The 22440-nt window shown below is 43.3% G+C and overlaps 1 protein-coding gene across 1 annotated transcript in view; it reads right to left on the reverse strand.

Moving 5' to 3' along the window:
- The window catches only part of FNDC1 (fibronectin type III domain containing 1), a 344034-nt gene that overhangs the window by 231118 nt on the left and 90476 nt on the right, over positions 1-22440 (reverse strand). The window contains exons 2-3 of the mRNA XM_077283151.1: positions 13290-13481; positions 6208-6306 (exon numbers count right to left, since the gene is read on the reverse strand). Of these exons, the coding sequence (XP_077139266.1) occupies positions 6208-6306; positions 13290-13481 (291 nt within the window). The remainder of the gene's footprint in view (positions 1-6207; positions 6307-13289; positions 13482-22440) is intronic.

Below are 22440 nucleotides of genomic sequence, written 5' to 3' on the forward strand. Positions count from 1 at the left end.
AGTCAGTCACACTTACACCATCTTCATTCGGTTCTTGTGAGACTCAGGGAGAACTATTTATATGCTAAACTGGAGAAGTGCTCATTCTTTATGCAAGAACTGTCTTTTCTGGGATTAATTGTATCTGGGGAGGGATTCCGCATGGATCCTGGGAAGGTTCAGGCCATTTCTGATTGGGTGCAACATCAGGACCTGAAGGGGTTGCAACGATTTCTGGGCTCTGCTAATTATTATAGGAAGTTCATTAAAGGGTTTTCGCAGGTAGTGAAACCCTTGACGGACCTCACACTCAAAGGGGCAGATGTAAAAAATTGGTCCGTGGCCGCAAAAAATTCCTTTCTGACATTGAAGAAATGTTTCACTTCAGCACCCGTGTTGATACAACCCGATCCTTCGAGACCTTTTATCGTGGAGGGCGACGCTTCAGAGGTGGGGGTGGGAGTAGTGTTGTCTCAGGGCCCGACCACCCTTACTAAAGTTAAACCCTGTGCCTTTTTCTCTAAAAAATTCTCTTCGGCTGAGAGAAATTATGATGTCGGCAACAGAGAATTGTTAGCAATTAAATTGGCCTTCGAAGAATGGAGGCATTTTCTGGAGGGGGCTGTTCATCCCGTTATGGTCATCACTGATCATAAAAATTTGGCCTATATCGAGTCCACTAAGAGATTGACCCCCAGACAGGTTCGGTGGGCACTTTTTTTTTCTCGGTTTCATTTTACCATTACGTTCCGACCAGGGTCTAAAAATGTAAAGGCGGATACCTTATCCCGAAGTTTTGATTCTGTGTCCCCTCCAGAACCTCCTTCCTCCATTCTTCAACCTGGAGTGGTTGTGGCTGAAGTGTCATCTGAGTTACAGAGGGAGATTTTGGATGCACAAGCACAAGCTCCCAGGAATAAACCCCAAGGTAAACTGTTTGTACCCGATCATTTCCATCTCACACTTCTGCAAGAATTTCATGACTCTGTGTTGAGTGCACACCCTGGGATTGCATCTACCCGGGGGGCAGTAGCTAGGAACTTTTGGTGGCCTTCAATGGGTTCTGATATCAAAAAGTTTGTGAATTCTTGTGGGGTGTGTGCTCGTTCTAAGAGCTCTCTGGTCCGGCCGGCCGGGGAATTGGTACCTTTGCCAATTCCGGATAAACCCTGGACACACCTGTCCATGGATTTTATCACTAATCTTCCGTCTTCCAAGGGCAACTCTGTAGTTTGGGTTGTGGTTGATAGGTTTTCGAAGCAAGCCCATTTTGTGCCGTTACCTGCGTTACCTTCTGCTGAAACCTTAGCTCGCTTGTTTATTCAACATATAGTTCGGTTGCATGGAGTCCCTGTGAATGTGGTATCTGACAGGGGTGTGCAATTTGTGGCCAGGTTTTGGAGGGCTTTTTGTAAGAAGTTGGGGGTTACGTTGTCATTCTCCTCTGCTTATCACCCGGAATCCAACGGACAGACTTAACGCACCAACCAGTCGTTGGAACAAATTTTGAGATGCCTGGCCTCTTCCAGACAGGAGGACTGGTGTGAGGTTTTACCCATGGCTGAATTTGCATTCAATTGTCGTATTAATCAGTCTACTGGCAAATCTCCCTTTCAGGTCAATTATGGGTTTGTTCCGCTGTTTGGAGAATTTTCCCGCATGCATTCTGGTTGCCCTGGTGCCGAGGGTTTGGTGCAACAGTTAAGAACCCTTTGGAGGGAGGTTCAGGCAAACATCTCCAAAGCCCAAAAGAGGTACAAACATTTTGCGGACAGGAGGAGGGGGTCAGTTCTCACACTAACTGTGGGGGAGAAGGTGTGGTTGTCTACCCGTAACATCAAACTTAAGATTCCCTCCATGAAGTTGGGCCCCAAGTTTATAGGTCCATACAAGATTATTGAGGTGATCAACCCGGTGGCCTATAGGTTACAGTTGCCCACCTCTTTCAAAATTTCTAATGTCTTCCACAGGTCCCTATTAAAACCTGTGGGGACGGTTAGAGAAGATTCTTCATCTAATGTTCTGCCAGCATTGGTAGAGGGTCAGCAGGAGTAAGAGGTAGGGCGCATCATTGATTCACGGTGGGTGCGTCGAAGGCTTCAGTACCTAATACATTGGAAGATGTTTTCTATTGAGGATAGGTCATGGGTTCCGGCCAGTTCTGTGCATGCTGATCGACTGGTGCGGCTTTTCATGCAAGATACCCTGAGAAGCCTGGGGGTCCAGTGGCCCCCGTTAAGGGGGGGTACTGTCATGGTCAGTACATGGTTAATGTCCTGTCAGGGTTAATTTTGCTAGCCTCTTTTCCAAAATGGGAGGGGTATTTATACTCGCTCCTAACCTGGTTTCTCTGTCAGCTATAGATTCTGTTTCTGTCTGTATGCGTGACTCCTGGAGTGTGTGCCCAGCTTGCATAGCGTTGTCTTGCTTTCCATGCTTTACTCTGTTTGTGTTCCTGGATACTGAACTCTGGCTTTGCTTCTGATGATCCCCGTCTCTCTGTTTTGGTACCTCGTAATCCCCTGGCTATGACCTCTGCTTGTTTGATTATTCTTTAGTGCTTGTCCCTTCTCTGTTTCCCCGGCATCTGGCTTCGCCCCCTTTCCTCCTCCCACTCTGTCACATGATCTAAGGTCCTGTTCATTACCTGTACACTCTGTTTCATGTCAAAGGTCCCGTGGGTTCAGGTTAGGAACTTGGCGTTTGCTCAGCTGCTATGTGCAGCTTCCCCTGCAGCACTGATACCCGGGCGCCTTGACACCTGGACACATCGCCGCCCTGTGTCATATGCCCCCTGAGCCTATGGACAGTAGCCTAGGCAGGTGCTTCTCCTATTATGCCTACCCGGCCTGCCGTGTGGGCTGTCAACCAAGTGAGGGTCCCCAGTTGTGTGCCGTGTCTGTCAATGGGGTGATGGTTCTGGGATTGTTGGATTCTGGGAGTCTGGTGACCCTAATCAGTGCTGCATTGCCCCACCATTTAATCCCTAACAAGTTTGTGGGCGTCCGCTGCATATATGGAGATACCAAGGACTATCCTGTAGCCAGAGTAATGATGGGAACAGACTGTGGCAATAAGACCCATGAGGGTGGGGTGGTAAAAGACTTAATTAATCCGGTCATACTGGGGTGGGATTTTTCTCTGTTCTGGAATTTGTTGCAAGCAGGGGCTGTACAGAGGGCCTCGGTCAAAAGCCAGGCCCCTCTGAAGGCAACCCCGTCAAGATCAGAGGTCAAAGAGTTTCCCCTATGCATCCTCACTGGAGAGGAGGATGAGACGGTAACAGAGGAGCCCAGCTTCCCTAACTTAGAGGTGCCTCAAGAGAACTTTGGGACTCCTCAACTTTGGGATCTTACATTGAAGAGGGCATTTGAGAGTGTGACTGTATATAATGGGGTTGCTCAAGAGCTGGGGGCTGACACCAGGTTCCCTCATTTTGCAGTCAATGGCGAGTTGCTGTATTGGGTAGGAGAGATAGTAGAGCAGTTGTTAGTTCCAGGACCCTACCGGCGGAGGGTTTTAGACATGGACCATTTGCATATTTTGGGTGGACATCTGGGGGTGAAAAAAAATGCAGGAGAGAGTGTTACAGAGGTTTTATTGGCCAGAGTGTTACCGAGAGAGCCTAAATTATTGTAGGCCATGCCCCACCTGTCAGATAACTGCTCCTACTTCTCACTTTCAAAGTCCATTAGTTCCTTTGCCTGTGATATAAATCCCCTTTGAGAGGATTGCTATGGCCCTGGTAGATCCCCTCGTTAAATCTGCATGTGGCCATCAGTACATCTTACTGGTCATGGACAACGCGACCCGGTACCCAGAAGCAGTGCTACTGAGGAACTCTTTGGCTAAGAATATCGCCTGGGAGGTTGTCCATATCTTTTCCAGGACCGGTTTGCCAAAGGAGATTTTGACGGACCAGGGACCCTGTTTATGAGCAAAATGATGAGAGAGCTGTGTAGCGTCCTCCAGATTGACCAGCTGCGAACTTCCGTTTACCATCTGAAGACCGATGGCATGGTGGAGCGCTTCAACAAGACCTTGAAGGCCATGCTCAAGAGGGTCGTTGAGAAGGACAGTTGGGACTAGGACTATCTGTTCCCATTCCTGCTCTTTTCTATCAGAGAAGTCCCACAGGCTTCCACTGGCTTCTTGCCGTTCGAGCTCCTGTACCGCCGACATCCACGATGGCTCCTGGACATCGTAAAGGAAACCTGGGAAACAAAGGTCACGCCGCACAGGAGTGTCATATGTCATATGTCGCCCAGCTGCAGGAAAGGATGGAACATGTAATGCCTATTGTAAGGGATCATCTTCTCCAGGCACAGGAGGCCTAAGAGAGGGTATACAACCAATCGGCGAGGCTAAGGCAATTCCAGCATGGAGACCACGTGCTAGTACTTATCCCTGCGATGGAGAGCAAATTCTTGGCAAAGTGGCAAGGCACAAGGTACACCAGCCCAGTCTCAAGAAGCCTCACCAGGTATACCATGTGAACCTACTCAAAACTTGGTGGGACCATGAACCACTGGGAGCTCCTTGCCTAGGCATCCTTCCTGAAGCCAAAGTCAATGAGGTTGTGATTGCTGAGAAGCTAACGTTGGCCCAGAAGCAACAATGTCGAGAAATTCTGCAGCAATACCTGTTCTCAGAGTTGCCAGGGTGCATACAAGTAGTGGAACACGATGTGCTAACACAGTCACATGTAAGGGTAAACCTCAAGCCCTACAGAATCCCCAAAGCATGGCGGGAGAGAATCTCAAAGGAGGTGAAGTGAATGTTGGACCTCGGGGTGATAGAGGAATCATGAAGTGGCTGGTCAAGTCCCATCGTCCTCGTACCAAAGCCCAATGGCGAGTGGCGGTTTTGTAACGACTACCGCAGGCTCAATGAGGTGTCCAGTTTTGATGCGCACCCGATGCTCGTGTAGATGAACTCATTGAACGACTGGGACCCGCAAGGTACATCACAACCCTCGACCTGACAAAGGGGTACTGGCAGAACCCCATGTCCCAGAGCACCAAGGAGAAGATGGCCATCTCAACGCCGGATGTTTTCAGTACACCAGAATGCCCTTCGGACTGCAGGGGGCCCTAGCTACCTTCCAGAGGGCGATCTATCGAATCGGCTCCACATAAGAAATATGCCACAGCCTACTTGGCTGAAATTGTCCTCTTTAGCACTGACTGAAGTTCTCATCTGCCAAAGTTACAGGCGATACTCGATGCATTGAGGAAAGTGGGATTCAGCATAAATCCAAAGAAGTGTGCCATAGGGAAGGAAGAGGCAAGGTACTTAGGATACATCATCGGGAGAGGCGAAATCAAGCCCCAATTAAATAAGATAGAGGCAATTCAGAAGTGGCCGCAGCTGCTCTCCAGGAAGCCAGTGAGGAAGTTTATAGCGCTTGTGGAGTATTACCGGCGTTTTATCCCGAACTTCGCCATAATTGCCGAACCATTAATAGATCTCCTTGTGGGCACCAAGTCGACAATTGTAAAATGGACTCCTGACACAGATATGGAGTTTCAAGACCTTAAGTGGGTTCTGTGCAAGCATCAGGTTCTGGTCGCACCGGACTTTAGCAAAGAATTTGTGGTACAGACCAATGCTTCAGAAGTTGGCCTGTCACAGGAAATCAATGGAGAAGAGCATCCCATCCTGTATCTGAGCCGGAAACTCTCATCTTGAGAGAAGAACTATGCAATAGTTGAGAAGGAATGCTTAGCCATAAAGTGGGCCATAGACACCCTGAAGATAAGTCGCAATTGCATTCAACATGTATTCCAGTCTATGAAAAGTAAGTCATGTACAACTTGCGACCAGCGACAGAAAATCCGACATATTTAGAAACAGTTGCAACTGTCGCAGTCGTGGTTGTTCACAGATTGCAATGCAACATCATAGGTAATCATTACCTGTGATGCCGCAACACAACACTGTGATCTCAGTATTACACAACATATTTCACTATGTGTAGCCCCAGCCTTAGCCATGCAATTGTAGAAGAAAAGTAACATACCATATATTTTGTGTTTTATGCCAAATACAGCAAAATTAGCTTAAAACATATACAAAGAAAAATACATCTTTTCATCACATGTCTATCTGATCTTTTTCTTCACTAATCCTCCACACTTGTATCCTCCAACTCAGCAAGTTCTGTGTTTAATTCTCCAGCCCTAGTGCCACTGTTTGGCCCATTATCAAAGTAAGCAAGCTTCATACCTGGAATTTTAAGCTTTGCAACAGCTGCCTGATATACTGGCTGGCTTTTTCCTTGGGGATTCATTGACTGAAGGGAGACCACATGTACAGACTCAGATGCTGCAAGGAAGGAATTAAAGATCTTCAGTAGTGTAATTACAGCAGAAATCTGAGTAAAAAGAGGAATCGTAGCTACAAATCTAACTAGTACAATATTTCACTTTAATCATGGCTACATATATTTTGCTACTTTCAACTCAGCCGATGTTTTATCATTTTTTGAACAGGTCTTTATTTAGAAGCAATGGAATGTTGTGCCTCAAGTAGCCTCCTAAGGCCTCCTACTCATATAGTTGTTAATGCCATTTTTGTTCCATTTATTTAACCTTTTTTATATGCATTTTTCTCATCATTCTTTGTAAAGAGAGGCCTATAAGAAAATGCATGAAAAATAGCTAACCTAGAGCATTCTGCATTTTTAACAAAATGCTGTTAAACCCCAAAAATACACCTGTTAGGAAAAAATCCCCCCAAAAAATGCATTTTATAATTTCCAGTTAACTAAAAGCCAACATCTAGCTGCAAAAAAAGTAAAATGTTACATAAAATGGTGGCTTTCCTTGTTGCAGTTTGATGACAAAAATGCTGTGGCCATGGCTATGAATGAATAAAAAAATCCCCTTCTAGTTTTTGGAAAGTTGGTCAAGGTATTATCCTGTGTTGAGCATATTCTCTGTTGTGATCCGCTTTTTGGCTCCCCTGGTGGTGGCTGGTGGTACTGGAGACTTGTGTGTGCTTTTCTGCCTCAGCTCACCTGCTTCCATCAGTTTTGGGAGTTCCCTATTTAGCCTTGCTCTCCAGTCACTTCCTTGCCGGTCATCATTGTAACCTGAGTCATTCAGTTGCATGTTCCTGCTACTAGTCTGCTGATCAGCTAAGTGGACACTTGTCCTTATTGTTTTGTTTTTCTTGTCCAGTTTACAGTTTTGTCATTTCCTGTTACTGGAAGCTCTTGTGGACTGAAATTGCCACTCCTGTGTCATGAGTTGACACAGGAGTCTTAAAGTAATTTCAGGATGGGTTTTTTGAAAGGGTTTTTCAGCTGACCGTGAAGTCCTCTTTTGTATCCTTCCTCTATCTAGTAAGTGGACCTCGCTTTGCTAAATCTACCTTCATACTGTGTATGTCTTTTCCTCTGAACTCACCGTTAATATACGTGGGGGCTACTATCATCTTTGGGGAATTTCTCTAGAGGTAAGCCAGGTCTGTTCCTTCCTCTTTCAGGCGTAGTTAGTTCTCCGGCTGGCGCATGGCATCTAGGCAGCCGTAGGAATGCTTCCTGGCTACTGTTAGTTGTGTGGTAGATTTAGGTCACGGTCAGCTTGAGTTTCCATCACCCGAGAGCTAGTCTGTTATTTTTGTGTTTCTGATGTTCCCATGCCATTGGGGAATCATGACAGTATGACCGGCCGCTGTTAAAGTAATTGGCAGAAGAAAGGAGAGTAAAAGAAGTCTGTAGATTTTTTTTTTTTTTTTTTTTCCTCTCATGTTTGCTACTTAGTTGGCTCAGTTGTATTTCTGCTCTATTTACAGCCTTGCCTTTCTCTCCTTCTAATCCTTGAATGGCTCTGATCTCTCCGGTTTAAGGATGGACCCTCAGAGTTTGGCTGTAGGTTTAAATAATCTTGCTACGAAGGTTCAGAATTTACAAGATTATGTTATACGTACTCCTATTTCTGAACCTAAGATTCCTACACCAGAGGTATTTTCCGGAGATAGATCTCGGTTTCTGAATTTCAAATGTAATTGTAAATTATTCCTTTCTCTCAGACCTCACTCCTCTGGAGATCCTGTTCAGCAGGTTAAGATTGTGATTTCTTTGCTGCGAGGTGACCCTCAAAATTGGGCATTTTCATTGACACCAGGGGATCCTGCGTTGCTCAATGTGGATGCGTTTTTTCTGGCTTTAGGGTTGCTGTATGAGGAACCTAATTTGGAGATTCAAGCTGAAAAAGCTGTAATAGCCCTGTCTCAAGGGCAAGATGAAGCTGAGATATACTGCCAAAAATTTCGTAAATGGTCTGTGCTTACTCAGTGGAATGAGTGTGCCCTAGCGGCAAATTTCAGAGAGGGCCTTTCTGATGCCGTTAAGGATGTCATGGTGGGGTTTCCTACGCCCACAGGTCTGAATGAGTCCATGACAATGGCGATTCAGATTGATCGGCGTTTGCGGGAGCGCAAACCCGTGCACCATTTGGCGGTATCTTCTGAAGGGACGCCAGAGAAAATGCAATGTGACAGAATTCTGTCAAGAAGCGAGCGGCAGAATTATAGGCGCAAAAATGGCTTGTGCTTCTACTGTGGTGATTCCGCGCATGTTATATCAGCATGCTCTAAACGTACTAGGAAGGTTGACAAGTCTGTTTCTATTGGCACTTTACAGTCTAAATTTCTTCTGTCTGTAACTCTGATTTGTTCATTGTCAGTTATTACCGTGGATGCCTATGTGGACTCTGGCGCCGCTCTGAGTCTCATGGATTGGTCCTTCGCCAAGCGCTGTGGGTTTGATTTGGAGCCTCTGGAAGTTCCTGTACCTCTGAAGGGTATTGATTCTACACCTCTGGCTTGTAATAAACCACAGTTCTGGATGCAAGTGACTATGCGTATGACTCCAGACCATCAGGAGATGATTCGCTTCCTCGTGTTGTATAATTTACATGATGTTTTAGTGCTTGGATTACCATGGTTACAATCTCATAACCCAGTACTGGACTGGAAAACTATGTCTGTGTTAAGCTGGGGATGTCGGGGGGCTCATGGGGACATACCTTTGGTTCCTATCTCGTCATCTATTCCCTCTGAGATTCCTGCATTTTTGTCGGATTTTGGGGATATTTTTGAAGAGCCTAAAATTGGTTCTCTCCCTCCCCACAGAGAGTGTGATTGCGCCATAGATCTGATTCCAGGCAGTAAATTTCCAAAGGGTCGTTTGTTTAACCTATCTGTACCTGAGCATGCTGCCATGCGAGAATATGTTAAGGAGTCCCTGGAAAAGGGACATATTCGTCCTTCTTCATCACCTTTAGGAGCTGGGTTTTTCTTTGTCTCTAAAAAGGATGGCTCGCTGAGGCCTTGTATTGATTATCGACTCCTGAATAAAATTACTGTCAAATATCAGTATCCGTTGCCGCTGCTTACTGATTTGTTTGCTCGCATAAGGGGGGCTAAGTGGTTCTCCAAGATTGATCTCCGTGGGGCGTATAATTTGGTGCGAATTAAGCAAGGGGATGAGTGGAAAACCGCATTTAATACGCCTGAGGGCCACTTTGAGTATTTAGTAATGCCTTTCGGCCTTTCTAATGCGCCTTCAGTTTTTCAGTCCTTTATGCATGATATTTTCCGTGAATATCTGGATAAATTTATGATTGTGTATTTGGACGATATTTTGATTTTTTCTGAGGACTGGGAGTCTCATGTTCAGCAGGTCAGGAGGGTTTTTCAGGTCTTGCGGGAGAATTCTCTGTGTGTAAAGGGTTCTAAGTGTGTTTTTGGGGTTCAAAAGATTTCCTTTTTGGGGTACATTTTTTCCCCTTCTTCTGTTGAGATGGACCCTGTCAAGGTTCGGGCTATTTGTGACTGGACGCAGCCTACTTCTCTAAAGGGTCTTCAGAAGTTCTTGGGCTTTGCTAATTTTTATCGTCGATTTATAACTGGTTTTTCTGGTGTTGCTAAGCCTCTTACGGATTTGACTAAGAAGGGTGCTGATGTTGCCAATTGGTCCTCTGCCGCTGTGGAGGCCTTTCGGGAACTTAAGCGCCGCTTTTCGTCTGCCCCTGTGTTGCGCCAGCCCGATGTCTCTCTCCCCTTTCAGGTTGAGGTCGATGCTTCCGAGATCGGAGCGGGGGCGGTTTTGTCGCAGAAAAGTTCCGATTGCTCAGTGATGAGACCTTGTGCGTTCTTTTCTCGAAAATTTTCTGCCGCCGAAAGAAATTATGATGTCGGTAATCGGGAGCTTTTGGCCATGAAGTGGGCATTTGAGGAGTGGCGTCATTGGCTTGAGGGTGCTAGACATCAGGTGGTGGTTTTGACTGATCACAAGAATCTGATTTATCTTGAGTCTGCCAGGCGCCTGAATCCTAGACAGGCGCGCTGGTCGTTGTTTTTCTCTCGGTTTAATTTTGTGGTCTCATATCTACCAGGTTCTAAGAATGTGAAGGCGGATGCCCTTTCTAGGAGTTTTGAGCCTGATTCCCCTGGTGATTCGGAACCTACAGGTATCCTTAAGGATGGGGTGATATTATCCGCTATTTCCCCAGATCTGCGACGTGCTTTGCAAGAGTTTCAGGCGGATAGACCTGATCGCTGTCCACCTGGTAGACTGTTTGTTCCTGATGATTGGACCAGTAGAGTCATCTCGGAGGTTCATTCTTCTACGCTGGCGGGTCATCCTGGAATTTTTGGTACCAGGGATTTGGTGGCTAGATCCTTCTGGTGGCCATCTCTGTCTCGTGATGTGCGTGTTTTTGTGCAGTCTTGTGATGTGTGTGCTCGGGCCAAGCCTTGTTGTTCTAGGGCTAGTGGGTTGTTGTTGCCCTTGCCTATTCCGAAGAGGCCTTGGACGCACATCTCGATGGACTTTATTTCTGATCTTCCTGTCTCTCAGAGGATGTCTGTTATCTGGGTGGTGTGTGACCGTTTTTCTAAGATGGTTCATTTGGTGCCATTGCCGAAGTTGCCTTCCTCGTCTGAGCTGGTTCCTTTGTTTTTTCAAAATGTGGTTCGCTTGCATGGTATTCCTGAAAATATCGTTTCTGATAGGGGTACCCAGTTCGTTTCTAGATTTTGGCGGGCATTCTGTGCCAGGTTGGGCATTGATTTGTCTTTTTCGTCTGCCTTCCATCCTCAGACTAATGGCCAGACGGAGCGAACTAATCAAACTTTGGAGACGTATTTGAGGTGTTTTGTGTCTGCGGATCAGGATGATTGGGTTGCCTTTTTGCCGTTGGCGGAGTTTGCTCTTAATAATCGGGCCAGTTCTGCCACTTTGGTTTCCCCTTTCTTTTGCAATTCGGGGTTTCATCCCCGTTTTTCTTCTGGTCAGGTGGAGTCTTCGGATTGTCCTGGAGTAGATGCTGTGGTGGATCGGTTGTATCGGATTTGGGAACAAGTGGTGGACAATTTGAATTTGTCCCAGGAGAGGACTCAGCGGTTTGCTAACCGCCAGCGTCGGGTTGGTCCTCGCCTTCGTGTTGGGGACTTGGTGTGGTTGTCTTCCCGTTTTGTCCCAATGAGGGTTTCTTCTCCTAAATTTAAGCCTCGGTTCATCGGTCCCTATAGGATTTTGGAGATTATTAACCCTGTTTCCTTTCGTTTGGACCTTCCGGCATCTTTCGCTATCCATAATGTGTTCCATCGGTCGTTGTTGCGGAGATACGAGGTGCCGGTGGTTCCTTCTGCTGGGCCTCCTGCTCCTGTGCTGGTTGAGGGTGAATTGGAGTACGTTATAGAGAAGATCTTAGACTCCCGTATTTCCAGGCGGAGACTCCAGTACCTGGTTAAATGGAAGGGCTATGGTCAGGAAGATAATTCTTGGGTAACTGCCTCTGATGTTCATGCCTCGGATTTGGTTCGTGCCTTTCATAGGGCTCATCCAGGTCGCCCTGGCGGTTCTTGTGAGGGTTCGGTGCCCCCTCCTTAAGGGGGGGTACTGTTGTGATCCGCTTTTTGGCTCCCCTGGTGGTGGCTGGTGGTACTGGAGACTTGTGTGTGCTTTTCTGCCTCAGCTCACCTGCTTCCATCAGTTTTGGGAGTTCCCTATTTAGCCTTGCTCTCCAGTCACTTCCTTGCCGGTCATCATTGTAACCTGAGTCATTCAGTTGCATGTTGCTGCTACTAGTCTGCTGATCAGCTAAGTGGACACTTGTCCTTATTGTTTTGTTTTTCTTGTCCAGTTTACAGTTTTGTCATTTCCTGTTACTGGAAGCTCTTGTGGACTGAAATTGCCACTCCTGTGTCATGAGTTGACACAGGAGTCTTAAAGTAATTTCAGGATGGGTTTTTTGAAAGGGTTTTTCAGCTGACCGTGAAGTCCTCTTTTGTATCCTTCCTCTATCTAGTAAGTGGACCTCGCTTTGCTAAATCTACCTTCATACTGTGTATGTCTTTTCCTCTGAACTCACCGTTAATATACGTGGGGGCTACTATCATCTTTGGGGAATTTCTCTAGAGGTAAGCCAGGTCTGTTCCTTCCTCTTCCAGGCGTAGTTAGTTCTCCGGCTGGCACATGGCATCTAGGCAGCCGTAGGAATGCTTCCTGGCTACTGTTAGTTGTGTGGTAGATTTAGGTCACGGTCAGCTTGAGTTTCCATCACCCGAGAGCTAGTCTGTTATTTTTGTGTTTCTGATGTTCCCATGCCATTGGGGAATCATGACAATTCTCCAGCTCAAGGTGTGCCTTAGAACCCCTGTACAGGACAAAGGGGACCACTGGAAGACCTATGGAGTAAAAGCCTAGTGGGTAGGAAACTGTCCCCCTTCCAACCTAATGTTATTGTGACTGCTTTCAGAAAAGATGGTTGCAAACAAAAGAGAGAGTCTGATGAGGAAGGGAAGCTGGCACTTGGTAAAGAGGAGTGTGTGACAGAGTCAAGATGAGAAATGGCTAGAGTAAGCATAGTGGCATATGCCGCTATCACACTAAGAAAGTAGATGATCAACAGCTACAAAAAGATTTGACAGCTGTACATAAGACCCAAGCCATGAACGAAGGCATGAAGCAGGTCCTATGGGACTGTGTATATAGTTATTATGACCTCATATTAAGAGATTGTAATCCTAATGTGCGGAGCCCTTTAAATTTGTATATTGAAACTGCCTTACTCATTTACCTGCACTCTTCACTAATGTTTTGTGTTTCTACATTTTAACTATGTGTCTTTATCTTTACCTGTTATTCTTTTCTTCCCATCCAACCTACATAATGTCATCATCTTAGAATCCAGATATTTGATTTAGCGCAATGTGCAGTGTCCTGAATGCTTCTTAAATATGTTGAGTATTCTGTAGGGTTGCCATATATGCATGGTATTCTGAATACATCCTACCTCGTTGTTTTTCTTCACTACGAGCAACTTTCCTTAGTGGAGCATACTTGACCCTTCTTGCACTTTCGCCTAGATTTGAAGGATGACTCTGAAATCTGCGAAAAGTCTTCACTCCTGCAGTTTGAGCGACAGGTGATCGGTCATTAGAGTTGCGAGCTCTCAATCGAAATGTTCTGTTTGGTAACTTCTTTTCTTAAAAAACAGAAGAGAGACCATAGGAGGAAATTGTGTAAATCAATAGAATATATGTTAGTTTTAGTATTATTTCTGTAATATTACCAATATTAAACATATAACTCTGTTAGAAAGTATTCAATAATTAACACAATGCTCTTTAACTAATCATTTTAATTCTCTTTTTTTAATAAATAGGTATAATACTTTATGTTGATTATTTTCATATACTGTCATAGTAGACAAAACTCAAATGGATCTTCAAATTTCCTTTGTAGATAAAGATAGCTGATAATTTACTATAAGCCACCACTAAAACAGTTAATGTGTCTACAAATCTGGAATAATGCCCCATTATTTCATATCTGTGAGAACTTTTATTGGCCATACTTTACAACCAAACAGATTTGAGAACTGAAATTAGTCTTCTACATGGAGTTACCAATGATTCCCAATGTATTAAACTTTTCCATGAGAGTAGATACCAAGAAGCATTTTAAAACAATATTTAATGGCAAAGGAAATTGATAAGCAAAATGAAAAATATATCAGTCTGAAAAAGATTATAAAGACCCTTCCAAGACTGTAATGTCCTCTGAAAGGGGAGTGTAATCTCAGCAAGTTGAGAAGACTGGTATTATTATAGTAAATTTTCGACATATTGTGGATTGGATAGATAGATTACTGATAGGGGCTGGTGAGGACCTAGCAGTTATGGTGTACATTCATTAACACCAATGACAAAGTTAGCGGTAAGTGTAAGATCTTTAAAATTCTTTTATAGACAGTCTGATATGGTTATTAATATGGAAAAGGGTATTTATGAAAAAAGGAAAAGTGTGAAAACCTTTGAAACACTTTGGAAACCGTGGATGGAGAGGAACTGATTCCAAGGGAATGTGGCTTTATTATGTAAGCAATGTATGCTATTGTCCTATTCTTGTTTATAGAGGCTTTAAGGGAGGGGGGAGATAAGGGGGGGGGGAAATGGGGGACTGTTTCAAAAACTTTTTGTAACATTTTTATTCTCCTTTTTGACACAATTGTGTCTGTCAACTTGACTACTGTTAATAAAAAATTATCTGATTTAAAAAAATAAGACTTTTAGAAAGTAGCCACATGGAAACCACCAAGATCCAAAAATAAAATGTATATTCATCTCACAATAGCAAAGAACACCTTTATAATTGCCTGAAAAGATTTGGGATAGAAACTTTGGACAGCACACACTGTATTACGTCTTGTTGAAAGGAAAAACCAGTGTACAGCCAGTTTCTAGTTAAAATACCATTGTTGAAGAAATCAATAAAGAAATTGTAAAAAAGTAATTAGTCAGGAAGCTAAAGGTCTGTAGGGTTAGGGATCATTCACACATCTGATTTTTTCTTTCATCTCAGTGTTATCTTTGCTTTTCATGCATAGCACTCATAACTATGATAGTCAATGGGGCTGTTCACATGTCTGTAAACAAGCATTCTGCGCAAAATCAGTGACATGTCTGATTCTGGTCCAAGTGTCGGGTCAAAATCGGCAATGCAAGTTAATGATCCATAAAAAATTTCAGATAAGACTCGGATATCTTCCAAGTGTTGTCTATTTTACACGGATTTCTAGATATGAAAAGATAGAGAAAGCTGATGAAACTCTGACCAGATTGTAATGGTAAAAGCAGACACAATAAACAAAATCTGATAAAATTTTGATTTTAAAAAAAAAAACACTGATGAAACTCTCACACGAGAAAATCACTGACATCTGAATGAGCCATTAATCTGAAGATGGCCCAAAACACAAAACTACACCTCAATGACCAATAATATAGAAAAAGTTTATGACTTAGTCAAAGTCCAGACTTGACAAAAAAAAGATCTCCATCAATTATAGAACAGGATTTATCTACTCAAAATGCAACACCCATGTAACAAGAAATTGCCTTCAACATAATACAAAGATCCAACAGTTTTATAAGAAGCCTTCAAGGCTAGAGCTTAAACAGAGACAAAACCATGATCATGCCTTCACGTGGTCAAGTGAGGTAAATACATAATCTTTCTGTAACTTCAGGTCATAAGACAATAGTCTTAGTTCCAAAATTCTCAAGATAACGGTCAACTCAGCATTTTTTTAAACCAAGCCGCAAGCTGGATTTTCTGAGCATATTTGCTGCCAATATGAGAAATTAATGTTTTCTTAGCTACCTCAAAAGAAATGAAAATACCACATTTATAATACATATGAAACATTTTCATCCCTCAAATATCTGTAATAAAAACAAGGGCACAGTTAGGTCTCTCCATGTTTATTCTACCAGTTCTTAGCTCTAAGCTACCAATCTCGCAGATAGAATACATGTGGATTTGAGAGCAAGCCTTAGCATGTCTCTCAGTCCAGTACAGTCTAAACCTCGAGCTACATTCTTTCACAGATGGTTGAGCCCAGTTCTATGGTTGGCTGGATAGAACCAACCAGGAATGATTTTCATCTAATTTAAGCTGTAGCTCAGGTGAAGAGCTAAAAGATTTATGACAATGGAATGTTTCCAAGGCTTTCTAAAAGACCACCATCACATATTTATGGAAAAGAAATTTGAAATCCAAGAATATCCAGAATGGTTAGTATGATGGAAAACATTGTACTTTTTAGAAAAAACAAGCAATATATACAGCAATGAAATGGATTCTTTTCAATAAAATACAGAAAAATAAATAACAGATCTTGACTTTTTTTTAGATTTAATAATATATGTTGCATTAAAAAAATAATAATGGTGCTTTCAAAAATATATTGCCATTTATAGTGCATGCCATTTTTATATACAATATATCTTACAAAGGGTATCTAATCTTCACTGACCTTCAGTGAGCAGATACTATATGGCCACTTATTTATGTTGCAGGAGCTCTCAATGTTCAGTCGAAATAATTGTCCACTTTGTTGAGAAACCTTCTTTAAGGCATCCAGAGATACTACAACTTCAGTGTTCCTTTAATGGTTTGATTTTCAAAGATCTCAAATTATTGAAACGACCCTCTCCCTTTCAAACAATCTACAATTTGATTCACAAGGATTGGAAAAAAAATGTCATTGAGTGTGACAATGGCGTCAAGAGCTGCTGGTGTACATCAATCGGCAACTCTTTCTGGCTCCCTGTGAACTGCAACTCAAAATTGTCCTGAGCGACAATGACCTTGTATCATGGTTCCATCACTCAGTGTGTCTGGGATGCAGTTACTGACAGCTCAGCTGTCCAATCTGGTTCACAGGCATGCTGAAACTGCCAGTACGTTGATTGACAGTTCAGCTATCCAATCTGGTGCAGGGGCATGCTGAGCTGTCAGTGTGTTGATTGACAGCTCAGCTGTCCAATCTGAAACTGGGATGCACTGGGTCTCTCCAGGTGTTCATTATCCCATATGATTGCCAGGTTACTCAACTGATCTGTTTCTCCCAGCCCTTTGCCAAATGTACATTCAGCTACTGTGGTTTGTCTCTCTGTGCCTTGCGTTCTGCTACAGATTTTTCGCTGCCTGACTTTGCACCTTGTTCTGACCATCCGTCTATGTAACTCCTGTTCTGATTTGCTATCCTCCTAGTACTCTGACTTCGGAACGTTACCTGACTACACTTTTATCTCTTCCTTCTGTTTATGACGTACCCTCCTGGCTTCTGACCTTGGACTCCTTGACTACCCTGACTCATGGCTTGGTCATGAGAAGTGACTCGGTGTCACACCTTGCTTTTCTTCCTTACAAAAGTAATGTAAATGGACACTTTTTGCATGAGCCATACAAAATTTACACTTTTGATCAGGTAGACAAAACAGGTGTACTGATTTGAACAGGAAGAAGTTATTATTTCTCAACTTTGATTAAATTTTTTTTTTCGGAGTCCACAACTGGTTTGCAATCAAAAAATTGATTAGACTTTTTCTTATGCCAACCAAAAATTATCCTTTTTTTTCCATGGACAAAACAGGACAACTGTTCTCAAAGTGCAGAAGCAAAGACTTGATATCACCAAGCCTTTTAAAAAATAAGCCCTATTTTGAGAGCTGTTTCATGTTTGTGTGCCCTCAAGAGAGTATATTTCCCATCCTCAATAGTAATGTCTACCACTAAGAATCAAAGAGGGCGTCTAGGAGATGTGTGGCTGATATGGCTTTACAGTGTCTGATGTGTGACAGTTTAGGGTCAGCAATGGCAGACTCAGCAGTAGCAATATTATCTACCACTATGAAACACAGTGGGCAGCTAGGAAATTTGAGGCTGGCAAGGCTGTGTCAGGAACAGCATAAAAGTTAGGATGTGGCAGGCAAGGAGATGTGTAACAGTTTAGAGCCAGCAACACAGCCCTGGCAACAGCAGTACAGTCTAGCACTGTGAAATACAGTGGACAGACAAAATATGTGTGGCTGGCTGTGCAGTGGCTGTGGCAGGAGCAGCACAGTGCAGAGTTAGGACAGGTCAGGGAAGGAGATGTGTGGCAATTTACGGCCTCATCTACAGATGCTTCCAAAAAAGATAATTTTTGCTCTGTTTAGACAATATAAGTAAACTATGAAGTCTGAAATTGCTGTGTATGGTTAAACAGGCTGCTGGTTACCACTAGTTAGGCTGGGTTCATATTACGTTACTGGCGTCCGTTAGATGGACTACATTACACCGCGGCATAATGCGGTATAACACAGTCCATTAACACCGCCATTGAGTCCAATGTCGGACGCATCGCTAGCGCACGCCCACAATGGGCGTGTGCTAGCGATGTGCCATCATTGAGTGACAGACCCTGGGACTCGGGCTGCAGCGTTTCCGGGTCCATCACTGCTAGGGCAGATAGAGCATCTGCTAGCTCTATCTGCGCTAGCGCGATGACACATCGGCACTTGTGTTAACAGCAGCCCGTTGCTGTTAACGCAATGTGAACCTGGCCTTACCATCTGCTTTCCTCAAGGCAGTGGAGTCAGAGTCATGGTGTCAGAGACGGTGTCCATTTTGATGAAGTCAAAGTCGAAATAAAATGGACCGACTCTGACTACATTTCAGTTATATAACTTGCTTCTGACACTTTGACTAGAGGATAGTGATAGTGATGCATCATCCACAGATCAACTAAGGCAAAGAACCAGCTTCCTGTTGTGAACAACGAGAGCTGGAACCCCAGTGAAAGCCACAAAATTCTCTCAATAGCTCTAACTGGTTGTTAAATTCTGGTGTTCGGCTGACGTAACCTTTACCCCCAGCCCAAATCTCACCCACTCATCAGTTTAATTGTCTGGCTGCAAGTAGACGGGGTTTCAATCATGGGTGGGGGGTTCGACTTCATTAATGTAATCTCAAATATGTGTTGACGTGGGGTGAACACATATTTATTACGCATCCAGTCTTTTTGGTGAGCGGAGACAAAGTGAGCCAGATCACCAAAAAGAGCCAGACTGCCCATTACTAGCTTATGATGATCTTCAAATAAGAGTGGCAAACAGTGCCTAAAATTGACTTTCTAAATGCAAACAGAAAGAGGGCTTGTCAACCTGAGTTAGTCACCAAGAAACTGGAGGAGAATGTCCTAGTGGACATTCTTGCACCAACCTTGGCTTTAACATTGCATTTTCTCTTAAATGCCACGGCGTAAGGAGTAAAACATAGTTTATTTTAATAAATGACCCTGTCTATCTTACGCTGTCTGTGACTGGGATGGTGTGAATTTAATTATATGATTATAATGGAAAACTTCATGTAAGAGATCATTCAGACGTCAGTTTTTCACATACTGTTATAATCTTTGGAGAAGTACCTACGTCTATTTATTTTTGTGAACTGAGTGGTCCACACCAACACACGTTTCTGATTTTGTCACATATTAAAGTCGATAATGTAAATCTATGGTTTGTGAAAAAAAATCAAAAAAATCAAACATCAATTGGATGATTTCCTTGTGACATCCATATTGTCATGGTTAGGACATGGTTAATGTCCTCTTCTCTCAGGGTTAATTTTGCTGGCCTCCATTTGGATATGGGAGGGGTATTCATACTCACTCCAGACTAGGATTCTCTGCCAGCTATACTTTCGTTCTAGTCTGTGTGCCTGACCCCTGGAGTGTGTGCCTGGTTTGCAATTGTTTTGCTTGCTCTCCGTGCTGTACTCTGCTTGTTCGTTCTTTTGGATTTCTGACAATCCCATCTCACCCCTTTGGTACCTCGTGATCTCCTGGCTCCGATCTTAGCTTGTTTGACTACTCTCCTGTGTTTATCTCTCCTCTGCACCCTGACGTCTGGCTCCGCCCTGACCACCTCCTACTCTGTCACATGGTTTAGGTCCTGGTTGTACCTGGTTAGTAACCCAGTGCTTTGCTCAGCTCCCTTGCTGCTGTATGCAGCTCTCCCCACAGCAGTATTGTCCGGGAGTACTCGTGACACATATACTGTCCAATTTCCATGTTTGTTTGATAGAAGGTTGAGAAAACTTGTTGAACACGAAAAAATATGTGCTGAAACTCTGATGCTAACAACAGGTATTTTAACCAAACAATGATGAAAATCTAATCCAAAACACTGATCCAAATCAGCCAGTCTATTGAATAACAGAAAAATCATCTGAATTGAATCTAAGTCAACATCAGTTCAAGGTAAATAAAGAAAGAGGCCACCGATTTATAATTTGTGATTTTATTGAAGTCACTTTTTTTTGTGTTATGATATTCACTGACATCTCAAAAATGCACTAAATTGAAGACATTTCCAAAAACCTTACTCCAATAGGTTATTACAGTGAGATACACCCAAAAATACAACATTTGGCAAAAGTTTAATGTCATGAATCTGTCTAAAACACCTGCATGAGCAAAATTGTCAAGGAAAGATTAAAAGAATAAAAAAGAAAACAACTTAAAATGTGGTACAAAACATATAGAGAATGAGGTGGTGCAAATACTAAAGCCACTAAAAATGAACAAACTACTCCAGAAAAATGGAGAAACAATGGTGAATCGGGGCCAAAGTATTTACCACATTACACAACATTTTATCATGATTTACAATGTGAAGTATTCAAAAGTAGAGTTTTTTAATAAAATACAACTACCTGTTGGCTGGCTAGTTTTATAGAAATGGCAAACGTGTCTTCAGTTATGGAACTTCTATGTTACTATACAGCTGTTTTCTTGTGTTTTGTAGTGTTTCTAAGAGCACATATTTTCATGTATTACTAGAGACAATAATCTGGATGAATTCACCTAAGGAAAAAAGGGTCTACTCTTATTATGGCTTCATTCAGATGTCTGTTTTTCTTGTACAAGTTCAAGCCGTGTTTTTAATGGATATAAATCATACAGTACCTATTATAGTGTATGGAGCTGTTTACATATCCATGTCTTTTTGCGGACTGAGTGGCTCTCACAAAATCATGGAGACAGTATTAAACTCGACAATTCAATTCTATTGGAAATAATCAGACAAAACTCCAATGTCATCCATGTTACTGCCTGTTTTTCATGGATTGATAGGATAAGCTTGAAAAATCTCCATTGTATTTTTCTTCATTCAAGAAAAACTAATGAAACTGTGATAAAACGGATCAAAACACCGATGAAACCATTTTTTATGAATGAGAAAAATCACTGACGTCTGAATGTGCCCTTAGTAGTATGAATTACCGTAGCTTCTGCAAGTTGTTTAGTGGACTGTAAAGGGAAAAACATGACTTGTTTTTGAGTCCAAAAATTAACATATAGAAACTATTCCACATGGTAGGGAACTTGGTAAGAATACAACTTCAATGAAAGTGCTACATGTGTATCCCTTAATTTTTAATCTGGCAATCAGTTGCCTTCAGACTATTGACTATTTTTTTGTAAAGTATACAGTGTTGGTAAAAATGACGGAAATAAAAGGTATGTTAGGATTGCAACACAAATGTCAAATTGTAATTTATAGCAATTTAGAGAAATTAGATAAAAACCAAAGTATTTCACATGTCTACCAAAAAAAAATTTCCAAGTGCCAAGATTTTTTGAATGCATTTAGGGTATTTTGAGGAGGTGTCACGATCCAATTTTGGATTTGTGGCAGATCTGGTTTACCTCAGTTTAAGACCTTTTTTCCTTTCTGGTCATCGGGGGTTAATGCAGTTTTCCCCTCCCCCCAGTGGCCACTGGCATTATTGCATTGCTGCTGGGTCAGCTGATGTTTGTGGTGACCACTCCCTCCATCCTTTAAGAGGTCCCCTGGTTCATCAGCTGACTATCGGTGTTAGTTCATTCTAAAGCAACCAAGCTGGGAGAAGGAGCTTGCTGGGAATAGTTGTTCTGCTGCTGTGTCCAGTGAATCTGGTGTTACAAGGGCATACCAACTCCCATGGTCTTAGGACTCCCTTGGTTGAAAAAACACAACCCGGTCATAGACTGGCGGTCCAGAGAAGTAGTCAGCTGGGGTCAGTCGTGTGAGGACTGCTGCCCATGAACTACGATCTCTGCCGTCCTTCTACAACCTACCCCTTCTACTCCAGTGGGGGCAGTAGAGGTGCTTGAAGTAGGGGCAAGACTCTACCCTCACTACATTCTAAACCAGTATGTCAGAGACCTCTTAGGAGGAGGGGTCAGAGGAGGGTGGTGGTAGTGCAGCGCCCAAGAGTCCTGGTCGTTGCAGTACTGATGCTCCGCCGCTAAGGGGAGTGATGGTACGTCTGATGGCACTGAAGGAGTTCACCTGACCAGGTATCACAGACACCAATACACTTCATAGTCTGGCCTCCAGGGGGAGCTAAGGGTGCTATGTATTAGGCCACTCCTCACGATCTGGTAAAACTGGGGGTTAGATAGAAAGTTAGTGAGAAGCTGACTGGGTTGGAACCAGGCAACATCCTGTGGCAGAGGGTGTTGCAGAGGAAGATTCAGGGGGGTCCCTGTCAGGGGTGGGATCCTGACAGAGGCCTAGCAAACAGGAAAGAACGTTAAGGAACCGCGCCTGCACTACATCGCGGCG

The sequence above is a fragment of the Ranitomeya variabilis genome, chromosome 2, assembly GCF_051348905.1.
Source record: "Ranitomeya variabilis isolate aRanVar5 chromosome 2, aRanVar5.hap1, whole genome shotgun sequence".
NCBI classification, from domain to species: domain Eukaryota; kingdom Metazoa; phylum Chordata; class Amphibia; order Anura; family Dendrobatidae; genus Ranitomeya; species Ranitomeya variabilis.